General features: G+C 40.9%; 1 protein-coding gene across 2 annotated transcripts; it reads right to left on the minus strand.

The window, feature by feature from the left end:
* Positions 1-100: 100 nt before the first annotated feature.
* cd164 (CD164 molecule, sialomucin) lies at positions 101-11,732 on the minus strand (the record flags this gene model as incomplete). Of its 2 annotated transcripts, XM_035678352.1 has the most annotated exon segments (5): positions 101-4,252; positions 4,373-4,453; positions 6,041-6,154; positions 6,534-6,602; positions 11,664-11,732. In XM_035678352.1, coding segments are annotated over 5 exon segments (506 nt in total), but the record flags the coding sequence as incomplete, so codon positions are not given.
* Between the last annotated feature and the right edge of the window lie 202 nt (positions 11,733-11,934).

Below are 11,934 nucleotides of genomic sequence, written 5' to 3' on the forward strand. Positions count from 1 at the left end.
AGACCTGGCTGCGTATCATCGTCCCACTTGTGATTTGTCATGTAAATCGCCAGCTCCAAGAAAGTTGACGCTGTCGTCGAATGAAGGGTGAATACAGCGCTTTGTTTAACAATATTCAAACTTTATTGGTTTTACATCGTGAAACTAAAGGCAACACTAGAAAAACAAGGCACAAAATAAAAAGGTTTGAGAGAAGAAGGAAAATAAAATAAAAAAAAAGAGCAAAAAAATAAGCACAAACCATTTCCGGGGGTTTGGGTTTGGAGGTGTGGGGGGGCATTGTGGCACCTGCAAGTGTCTATGTTTGGCTGTGTGTGTGTGTGTGTGTGTGTGTGTGTATCAAAATGGGGTGGGAGCAAAGCCACAGAAAAAAATTAAAATAATCGTACCAAGACTGATGGCCTCTTAACACAACAAGGTAAAATATATGGCACTACAGTGTGTGTGCACATAGCAATAAAGCCACGAGGCAAAGGAAGGAATCAAAAAGCTTTTTAACTTGTTGCTCTTGGAACACTGCAAGGCTGAAAACTGATAGGAGAGCCCTCCATGACCAAGCAAATTTGGACTTTTCTTAAGGAATTCCTAAGAAAACAAGTAATTCAATGAAAACAATTGAAAATTACAACCAAAGAGAACTTCAAGTCATCACGTGACTGTTTGCATCATGGACAAAATGTTGCAGTTAAAGAACATTAAGAGGTCTGTGGCTGCACAATTACCGCTAAGTTATTTTATTACAATGTGCTGGTGGGAAGTTGTCCAGGCTACAATCAGGCTTCAATTGAAAACTGTGCCATTCGTTAGCTGGTTACAGCCATTTCAGCAGCATTTTTTAACACCTACAATGTGCGATTGGTCAAAATGTAGGCACTTAAATGCTACCGACATGCCAGCCACGGAGTACAAGATACATCTGAACGCACAAACTGCATTCAAAAGCCGCCTGTTAATTACCTAGACAGCCTGTCACAAGCAAATGCTCTGTGGGTTTTGATCAAGAAGTTAAGGCTGAGCGTGACAAAACAAGACATTTAAGCAGAATACACAGAAAAAAACACTTCACAGGGGTCTGAAAGTGCTGAGTCCCGTGGATATTTAATATGTGTGGCATATCTTTTTTTTTTTTTTTTACAAACTACAACTATTTGTGGATATTAACTGAATAAGGCACTTTTCCTTAAAAAGAGGTGCACAGACTGAGTTAGTGGACTTGTAGCAGAAGCTGCAGAGAGGCAACACAATGGACATCTATTGGTATCCATGGATACCAGAGGTGTTTTGGACACACGGCAATGTCAACATGTGATGCTGTGTTCTTAAGGAATGCAGCAAGCATGTTGAAAAGCAGAGAGCGCTTTGACTGGATTTCAGTGGTTACGCAGCGTAGCGCTCGACGGCTGTGGATAAAACTCAAATATTTCTCTCTAAATTTGGGGGGCGAAGGCTCTCCACATGCAGAGAATGGACAAACGGGTGCAGCTAAGGCCAAACTCTGTACGGCCTACTCACCATAATTGGGTCTTTGGGCTGTAGCCTAATGCCACCAGGTAACTAGGTTAAAAGGCGTGTTAATGGTGAGCAGCAGAAAAAACATGTACTCCTAAAATGATGAAAGCCAAAAGAAAAAAAAGAAACTGCACTCATGAATTTCTTACTGTTTGTGGTCATACAAAACAAGGTGATTATTCATCCACTATCTATTACTATTCAAGACTGAGTATTTATACAAGCATTGGATTTTTTTTTTTGTTGTTTTTTTGTTTTTTGGCTGAATCATGAAAACATGTACAAAGACAAAGTTACAAAACAAAGCTTGTCAGTGCAATGCTCAATTTCCATGCCAAAACTGAGGACTTTGGCTTAATGCACACTGTTTCAAGGCAATTCTTTCAGCTAGCATATGGGCTAATCACAAATAATCAAGTGGTTTTTAAGTGTCTAAATCCTTAAGAGCATATGCAGTGGGAGGATAAAAAAATCACAACTCCAAGCATCCAGCATGCAATCAAGAAAAGAAAAAAACAAAGCTGTTTAACTAAACATTCCTGACACTGACGAGCCGCTACAAGCAAAATGTACTGATAAACACTCCTTCATTTAGCCTTTCCTCAAGTTGAAACCAAAAGGATAAACAAAAACAGGACATGGCTATGTACAGGAGGGACACAATGGAGGAAGAGGGGGAAGAAGAAAAAAAAAAATCACAGTTAGCAGCAAGCTAATAAGAGAACTTGACATGAGCTCTAGCATGGCCACTTCGCTGTTGCAGTTCTGCACTTCACTCACAATCCTCTCATTTATGCGACAGAAAGTCAGAAATCAGAGGTGCAATGCTCATTTAACCAAACCAGCACTCAAACAAGCCAACGTTTTTACTTCAATGCACTCCCTCCAATACTCAAGTTTTTAAATTAAATCCAATATTTTTGCCTTTTCTTAAAAAAAAAAAAGAAAAGAGAAAACGAGGTACCCCTCTCAGATTTACAGCACCCAACAGGAGTCCAAAATTTCCTGCCAGCTCATTGTTCAGTGTTTCAAAATTAAACGCACATCTGACACATAAATAGTGCGGTGGGAGGAAATTTGGGAGCAGCATTGGGAGCTACAAATAAAGAGAGAGAGCGCCTTCAATTATTCATCAAGGTCACCAGTGAGAAGACCATAGGTTTCATGCACTGAATATAGTCCTCGACTTATAGGGAAAAAACTTCAATCTCGACTGATTAAGGCCCTCGAGTGACGACTATCTACGGTATTCTTCAACAATAAAAGCCTCTTCAGTCCAGCTGGGATACTACGGTCCTCACCAATATCAGCACCGCGATACCGTTTCTTCCTCAGAAACATAAACTAACGATAACACTCGGGCCTCATTCGACAGAAAATCCTCTTCCACGTCTAACTTTAAGTCATACTGGACATTAAAGGCACTTCACTGCTATCACTGTCCACATCAAGAAGGTGCATGCCATTTGCTTTTATCTCCCCATTTCTCTATATTATCTACATTATTAAAACAAATGAAATATTCTACAATCTTTCATTTTGACCCACAGGTGCTTTTTTTCCTGACAACTCCAAAAAAATAAAAATAAAACATGAGACCAAAGGGGCCAGCTCAACAATTAGCAACCTGGATGGGTAAGTTTTGACGTTGGTAAAGATCAGAAATAATAGTTGGGAGATTAAAGGATGGGAGATGAGATGGAACTTGTTACATGATTTATTGCATTGAGCTGCTCTACTGGCAGTCGGTTTTTGATATCTCTTTATAACTAATATTGGGGGGGGGGGTTAACCAGGGAAGTCAACAGCAGAAATCGCACAGCACTCCTAAATAATAACCCCAAATAACCAGAAGGAATAGCTATTTTTTCAAGTCTGACATCAGATGATTTAGTGTTGCTTTTATTCCCCACCTCTTTTACATCATCTATGAACACATATACATGAAACAGCTGCATGGTGGGGGGTGGGGGAGAGAGAGGGGGGAGAGAGAGATCTGGGAGGGATTGAATGATCTAAAAGCAATACTGAATCATCACAGTCGTCACATTTAAAGAATAGCTGTGAACTCAAACAGTGTTTCCAAACTAAGACACGACTGATGTAAATGCTACCGGTTTGCAGCTGTACAACTCCCAAGCATTGACAGGAAAGCTACTTTGTATGTATGAGTAATTCTTTAACTCTCATGTGGTGAGAGGGGCAGTAAATAACACAAACCCCCTCAATTTGCTGGAAAATGGTCTCTGCAGAATGACTAACGGCAGGAGGTGGGAGTAGCAACCAGATGATGTAATCCATATGCTCAAGTCTTAAATGTAATATCACTGGAGAGATCTGTTTAGTTTGACACGTTAGTGCGATGTGAATTATACATGCAGACCTGCAAGGTTGCCTTAATACAGACGCTAATGCAGGCCTAAACCAATAGTGGAATAAACATCAAAGATCTAGAAAACCTGCTTGAAAACACTGTTTGAGTCTGTTGCGGTGACTGCGTGCCGAGCGGGGGAATCTTCTCTGGTCGGCGGGGATAAGTCGAGTGATGTGGATCCAAAAGTGCGGCTGCTTCAAAGGGTGTGGTAGTTGCGGTCCTTGGACTTGCAGAATTTGTAGAGGAAGAAGATCACTGCCTGCAGGCCAAGGACCAGCACTATCCCACCAATGAAGCTCGCAGCGTCGAAGGTGTTCTTGTGAGGTTCAGGAGAAGGGGAAACTGTTGTGGTACTTGTGCTGGTTCCAGCTGTGATGAAAGGCCGAGCAAAAAGGAAAACAGAGATAGTGGAGTTATTCTTGTTTCTGTAGATCACAGGACAAATAAAAATGCTCTCGCTCTTTCATAATACCAGATTTTTCCACTTACTTGAAGTAGAGGATGCAGGCGTAATGGTGGAGCTGTTACCACTTTGAGTGGGGGCAACGGTTGAAATAGTAGTTGCATTTTCTGTCGTAGAGTGACAGTAAGAACACATCCATTAGCCTTTACACCGTTTAACTTTAAGCCAATTGTTTAAAAAGTTGTAATCCTTAAGATTTAGGCGTAGTTTTCCACACACCAGCAGGGCCTCGGTAAGGTTTGCTGCCTTGCTGTGAAGTGTGCAGCCTGTTGCCTCTAACTCTGTAACTAGATCCTTTGTCTAACAGCTCACTCTTGTTCCATTAGTCCCTTGCCAAAAGTAATAATGATCCACTGATCAGAAATGCTGAAAATTACTGCTGTCTTGTTTTGTGGACCCATTTTTGATGAGCAATCGTGGTTAGTGCATTTGTGTTTCATTGGTTGTTGGACTTCCCCTCATTCGCCCTCGGTATTTTGTAAGAGCATACATCACACATTTAAACTGAACACACTTGTACACTTTCAGTTCAAGCTATCACGGATCGACCGCCAGTTGTAGGCTATTAGTGCTATATACTGGTTTCTACAAATCATCCGAAATACCTGCAGATTTATTCGATGAAAAACTGAAAACATAAATATATATTAATAATAAATAGAGTTTTAAGTACATTACTATCACCTAACCATTGCACCAAATGCATTAACTGCAATGCACTGAAAGAGATACACAGTCAGACAGTATTGAGCCTTATGGAGAAATGACCCTACTTCTCACTGGATTGATTAGCTCAGCAAACAGTTTCCTAATGAGTTTAGAGTCTAAATCTCTAGTTTAAAGTCGTCTTCCATAAAGCATCATGTTCATTCTGTAGATTATTGTCCAGTTTTGAGGAAAACAGATGATAAAGCATGGTATGCTTTAGGCCGTTGCTATCTTGTGTCATTCTCTATCCAGTGTTGGCTATTTCAAGCCTAAAATCATTTAAGAAACATATTTTAATGTACTGTGTATCTGTAATACGAGAACACGTGTGACCAGGCGAGCCACCAATGTTTCCTTCTACGGACAAGTCAAAACTAAGCACATCCAGTGAGCACAGCTCTACTCGCAGTACGTCATCACTGCTTGCTCAGAAAAACCTACATAATGCAGAACTCGAGGCTTCGAAATGGTTCTCCACAAACCAATGGGTGACATCACGATAGGTTCACACTTGGGAATGACACTTATAATGGCGACAGGGACTCCCCTGAGGGTGTGTATCGAGGCGAAGTCAATGAGGCCGTGCTGAACGACTACTGAAACACAGTGATTGTGTATTCTGTGACTGCTTCACAATAAAAAGCCATCCTGTGTTTCGCGATTAAAAAGTCTTTTAATGTAACGCAGCAACAGTATAAAATGTTGGGTTTCCATTAGCGCTAACTTAATACAGCTCTGATAAAGATGTGAGGATGTGAGGCTGAGTGAGATGAAATTAAAACATTAACACTAGATTATATGCAGCATTGTTTCCTGTGAATCTGCGAAGGCAAAATGAAAACCTACCACACAGAGAGGGAATTACGGAGTGGCTATTGCTAAAAAAAATCATTTGATGACATTCTTAAGGATTATAACTTTAAAAGCTTATACACCAGACAACACAGACTAGCAGGGAGAAGCAGAGTCTTTTCGGGACTGGTTACCTGCGGTGCCGTTAGTGGTGGTGACAGGGGCAGGGGGCGCTGTAGTGGGAGGGGGAGTAGTCGTAGAGGCATTTGCAGTCGAGGCAGGTGTAGGCGTAGGTATTGTGGGTTCAGCTGGACAGGGAATCAACACCAAGACGGGGAGGAAGCAAGAAACACCACCCAAACAACAAGAAAAGTTAAGCAACGCTCCCTCATTGTTTCTCTTAGGCAGGTGAAAATTATACGCTACACCTAGACAAGTCTTTTAGACACAAACAAAAACAACAAATAAGAGACAAGTGCTGACACACACACCATTAACCGACACCTTAGTTAGAGCAAAACTAGACCCGAACAGAATCTGCAGACAATTTACACCCTAAAACTTGAAGAAATGCTTTTTTTTTTGCCTACAAATGTCTGCTGATTCTCTTGGGGCCTGAAAGAGTATGTTAATACAAAATGTTAATTTACAGACTTTTATTTAGAACCATTTTGCTGTTAAACTCACCTGAGCAGCTGACATTGCTGCAGGTCTCGTTGCCTGCCATAAGCGTCATGTTGCGACAGCCAACAGTTGCTGGAAGAGACAAAAATATCATCCATCAAAAGCCTGACTCATGCTTTATATGAATTAAATCTACCCAAGCTTTTTAAAGTAGATTTCAGTGTCTGATGTGTGTATGCAAGAGCAAAAAGCACTTGATTTTATTCATTTAAGTTCAAGTTATTTTGAGCTGATGACTGGTTACTCACAGATCTCATTACTCAGCTCATCAAGAACATCGCTGTGTGTCCGAAACACACTGGCCTACAGTCGATTTCATGTTCAAATTTCATAGAGTGCACACAGCTGCATCTGATTATCTCTCGGTCACTTGTTTTGTGCTTACAAATACTTATGAAAAAAAGAATTGCCCTTCTGCATATCACTTTTCTTATCTCCTCCACAGGAAGGTCGGAGCAGTTGCTCACACAAGCCCACATCCTGCAGCAGGGTGGGTGGCGTTCCTGCCATCCTGCTGCCCCCATAAAATAAAAGAATTAAAAAAAAACTACTTGTTTGAAATTGATGCTTGAAAGCTTTAAAATTAAAATTTAAAATCAGCACTGCATCTGGCATGACTTGAAACATCATTAATTCATAACACACTGATAACAGAAAATAAGTAACTTAAGACCGGGGGGGGGGGGNNGGGGGGGGGGGGGGGGGGTAATTATTTAGATCATTTAGATCATATCATCATAAGTAAAAGCCACAACGTAAAAGTAAGTAAAATATCACTAATGTATAAACACGTAAGAAGCATTTTAATGTTTCAGCTGCTCCAGACTGAGCTCATTTTAACAACTTTATTCACAGATCAGTAATTAAATCACAATGCATTATATTCTATAAACAAATACTCTGTATGTAAAATGTTCATCTGCAACTACAAGCGTCAAATAAATGTATTTCGCTCTGAAAAATATAGTATATAGTATAAAAGTTAAAGTAACTTATAATCGTTCTTCTGTACAGCAGTTACATTCCTCCACTGCTTAAGACTGAAGACTTTTCTATTTGTTTTTCTATGTTCAGTCTGCTGAGTCACAGTTTGATCCACTAGGTGTATCCTCCTTTATTGTAAAATTGGATTACTAATTAACCACGACAGAAAGGGACTTTGTTCTGCCATAAAGTCTAGCCCGCCCCAAATACTTGCCAAGAACAGGCGTAGCATTGATCTAGCTATTTATTAATGTACCAAAGAAACATCATTTTACTCATTTACAGACTAAACCATAACATTTATTTCAAATGTCCTTCATGTGAGTGTTTTTATCAGATGTTTGATTTTGAATAAGTGTGAAGTTTTGATAACTGATAAATATATTCTGCATTAAAGGTTAAATGACTGGTCAATGTATAGATGGTTGAAGATTTATTAGCAACTACTTTTATAAATGATCAACTGATTTTAATTCCACAGCAAAACCTCCCGCACATTTTCCAGTTCTGGCTTCTCAAATGTGAGGAGTTTATGCTCCTATATACATGACAGTAAGTAAATCTGTAAATGTTTTCTATCTGACACACTTATCTTGACTGTGAGAAATTATAATGGGCATTTATCAGTACTTTCAGACAGACAAACGGAGACCCATAATCTGAAAAAACATACTACTTTAAAGACATACAATGCTTTGATTCATCGAGATCCATTGAATGGACTTAGTGGACATCCAGGATGGCCGCACTTTGCCTGCAGATGTCTCAGTCCTCTCTGGAATGCCGTTTTACAGGCCCTACGCAACAGAAGTGATACATACATGTCCCACAAAGCTTCAATAATGCTTAAATATGGTGACAGGCGAGGCCATTAAAGGCCGCTGACCTCATTGCGTTGATAAGAAATCCCTCTTAAATATGTTTCTACAAGCATATGAGGGTATTGTCTTCCAGGAATACAGGAACATCATAAAGTGAACTGCGTCTACTCACTAGAGTGCACCTGGTGCTGTAAAACACCTTCCTACATGTTTCCTCCTTGTTACACAATAATCCACAGCAACCGAAACCTAAAAAGGCCCACCAGATGGTTCCCCATAAATTACTAAAATTACAGATACAACTTTACAACCGTAAGGCTGCAGCCATTGTTGTAAGCCTCTTTTGGCTTTGTCCGAACAGGGTCAGAAAATGACTCAGGAGTCTGCGTTACATTTTCCACAGCTCACAAGGCTGTTCTTTGTGCTCCTCGTATCAGGTTATGCATCTTGGTGCGACGGCCATGGGTACACGCATCTTTCAAACAGCTGTCCTGTCATTACTATTAGTTTGTGGAGCCCATGATGTAAAGAGTCTGTTGAGACTGTGTCGCTGCTGGTTCAGTTATGTGGTTATTATTGAGGCCGGGGTTTTGAGGTATTTGGTAGCTTTTCTGTCAGGTGTCCATCGCGGTCACTTGGCGTTGACTTGCCAACACTGTTTATGCAGCTTCTCCCTGTTTTGATGTTTGTTTTTCAGCCCTTGAGCACAAAAAAACAAGTTGTGTGACATATTTTAAAACTCAAAAAAGTGACACTTTTAAAGCTGCAAACTTAATGGACTCACTGCCTTTCTAACTGTGATTTAGTCAAATCAAAGATAAAGCCTTTTTAAAAAGCGTTGGCTTAACTTTCACACTCTTTGTGTGATCTGACACTGCGATCCATGTATGTCGAACCATTTGGGAGGCTTTTCTTTCACCCTCTAGTAGGTCAGAGGGCTGTTATCTCACAGGCAGCTGTGAACGTTAGGACTGACTCTCACCCTTTTTCAAGATGGTGACATCATCATCCACAGCTTGTTCAAGCCAGAGGTGTGAATGAAACCCTCAACGGCCCATCTTAACCACAAATAACATCCTCTTGGTTAGGAGCACTCAACAAGCTTTGTCACAGACTGCGGCCTGTACTTAAGAGACGCTACAGAGCTCGCATGTACACGTGTAAATGTTTCTGAGCATTTAAACACTGGGCTGCTGGGAAATGCGCCTCTGACGCCAAGTGCTTGTTTACACAAAATCCCTAAACCGAAGATAAATCTGGTAATGACAACGTGGTAGGCGTTAGCTTTCTGCAGCAGTGTGGTTACGCTGTACTCCAGCAAATCCACCTCGACTGGCCAGAGCTGACCTTTCCGGTTTTTGCTGAGTTCATATCAAATAGGTGATCCATTCTAGAGTTTGTGAAAGGCTTTAGCTCTAGGTTTACTTAGTGTGTGTGTGTGTGTGTGTGTGTTTGCGTGTGTTTGCGTGGCTGTTCTTTTCCATATCGCTGTGTAGTAGACTGGTGTGAGTTGTTTGTTCTAGTATCGGAAGTCAGGGTAGAAGAGACACATTTTCCAACAAGAACAAGATAAAAACAGCCAAAAACCTCCCTGAACCTCGTAGCAATGACTCATTTATCTTGTTTACACTAACATCATATGACCAATGGAAAAAATAACTGCTAATCAAATCTGTTTTTTCACAATAAAAACTGACTATGTAGATTAAAACTAAACGAGACAACAGATTTTGATACATTCGTTGTGTCTGTTGCTTATTTCCTCATGTGCATTCAGTGTAATTGTAAACCTGACCAGGTTTCTCCTTCGGGAAACTGTCCCTTTGCTCCAGGAAATACGCACATAATTGTCACCCTACCTGTCCTGTTCAACCGCTTAATGAATCATTAGGTAAAGTATCGTCGCAGGACAGTTTAACATTCAGAAACACAGCAGAAACAGGGCGTGGGATCGGCAAATCTCAGTAGGGCAGACTCAAAGCTCCTCATTGGTAAAGTTGTCAAACAGGTCATCTCCCACGAGATGCTAGACTAATGAGTAAAAGGGTTACGATTACACACACACGTTACGGTGTCTTTCATTCTCTGAGCTTAATGACAACTGGAATGTAGGACGAGATCACGGTTCCTTCTGAGCTGCACCCCGAGGCATACATCATGGGAACAACAAGCCACATGAAATTTATCTTTTCCTATCTGCACACTCTTTTCCTCTGACTCCTGCCTTTATCCTCTCCTTCCTTCTGTTGCCTAGCGTGAGGATATTGCAGGCTTCCTGCCACACATCCCCTCGCTTCCTCTCCTGTTCATCATCTTCACAATCACTAGAGACCCGTGCACGCCTGACTGCACATACTGAACCCGGGCCAGCGCTGGAGTGAGGCCCTTTAGGGCGATATGGTAAATAATCGTCATACTTGTGAGGATTTCAGGCTCAGGTTTTGGCCAGAGGTCCACTGTAGCTTCTACCTCACCAAATACTGAGCCAGAGGTGTGCTTTCAAGCTAGGTTTTATCACAGAATTTCATTCAACAAATATGATTAAATTGTGTGATAAACCAACTATTTTAAGATAAAAGATTATGCAGGCTGATCTGTGCTTTACTCATAAAACCTGTCACCTCATTTCCTGTCATTGATAACATGATAAAAAAAAAAAAAAACTAACAGCTCCTCTCCTCACCAACAAAAACAAAACCACAGAAGAAAGCCGTTGGTTGACTCAGGAAGCAATCAGTCATGCAGTTCTGTTATGGCAATTCCTTTTTTTACTGAATGATGCATATTTCTAAATCACAACCAGCAGATTTCCAAATTAGGTTGAAAAATACCACTGCAGCATATTTCTTCACAGCTCCCCTCCGTAGCGCAGAAGTCAGGGAGATTTCTCATACTCGGGAGCACTCATGTTCATTTCCAGATATTTCCATTAACATAATGAAATTAAGAAACAAGTGTCACAGTGATGGAGGGAAACGGCAGCAAAATGCACGATCAGAACTCAAAGTGAGACTTTTATATTCGGCTCAAGGAGAAAGCAACTAGCGTCGATCCTCTACACTGAATTCATTTTACTATATTTACTGTGGTATGAAATAATAAAGCACCTAAACCAGCATGTCCAGATGCACGGCGGTGGTTAGTGACATACAGCTTGGGGCTTTAGGGGGAATTGGCATGACATCATCTTAAAAAGTCAGCATCCACTGCCATCGCATACATTCCCTCCATACCCGGGAATCATGTGTCCAATCAGTTTCAGCTGTCTGGACAATTTAGGACACACAAAGAACAAAACCTGCCACACATTTTCAGGACAGATACTCACATGTGCAGTTAACCCACTGGCAGTCACCAGTGGCTCCACATGTGTCACATGCCATAGCTGAACATCCATCTGTAATAAGAAGAAGGGATAGAATTAGATTTAGTTTAAATAGGTAACTTCCTGCATGTGACAGACGAATGACACTGGCGCTCTCCAGATGTTCTGACTTTTAATAACAGCAATGTGAAATCCTACAAGCAGAGCACAAACACAGCAGGGTGTTACAGTGCAATTTTGAAATGTGACACAATAGAGATGTAAGGTTGTTGCA

Source organism: Morone saxatilis, unplaced genomic scaffold, assembly GCF_004916995.1.
Source record: "Morone saxatilis isolate NCDOM2014 unplaced genomic scaffold, NCSU_SB_2.0 Contig7, whole genome shotgun sequence".
Taxonomy (NCBI): Eukaryota; Metazoa; Chordata; class Actinopteri; family Moronidae; genus Morone; species Morone saxatilis.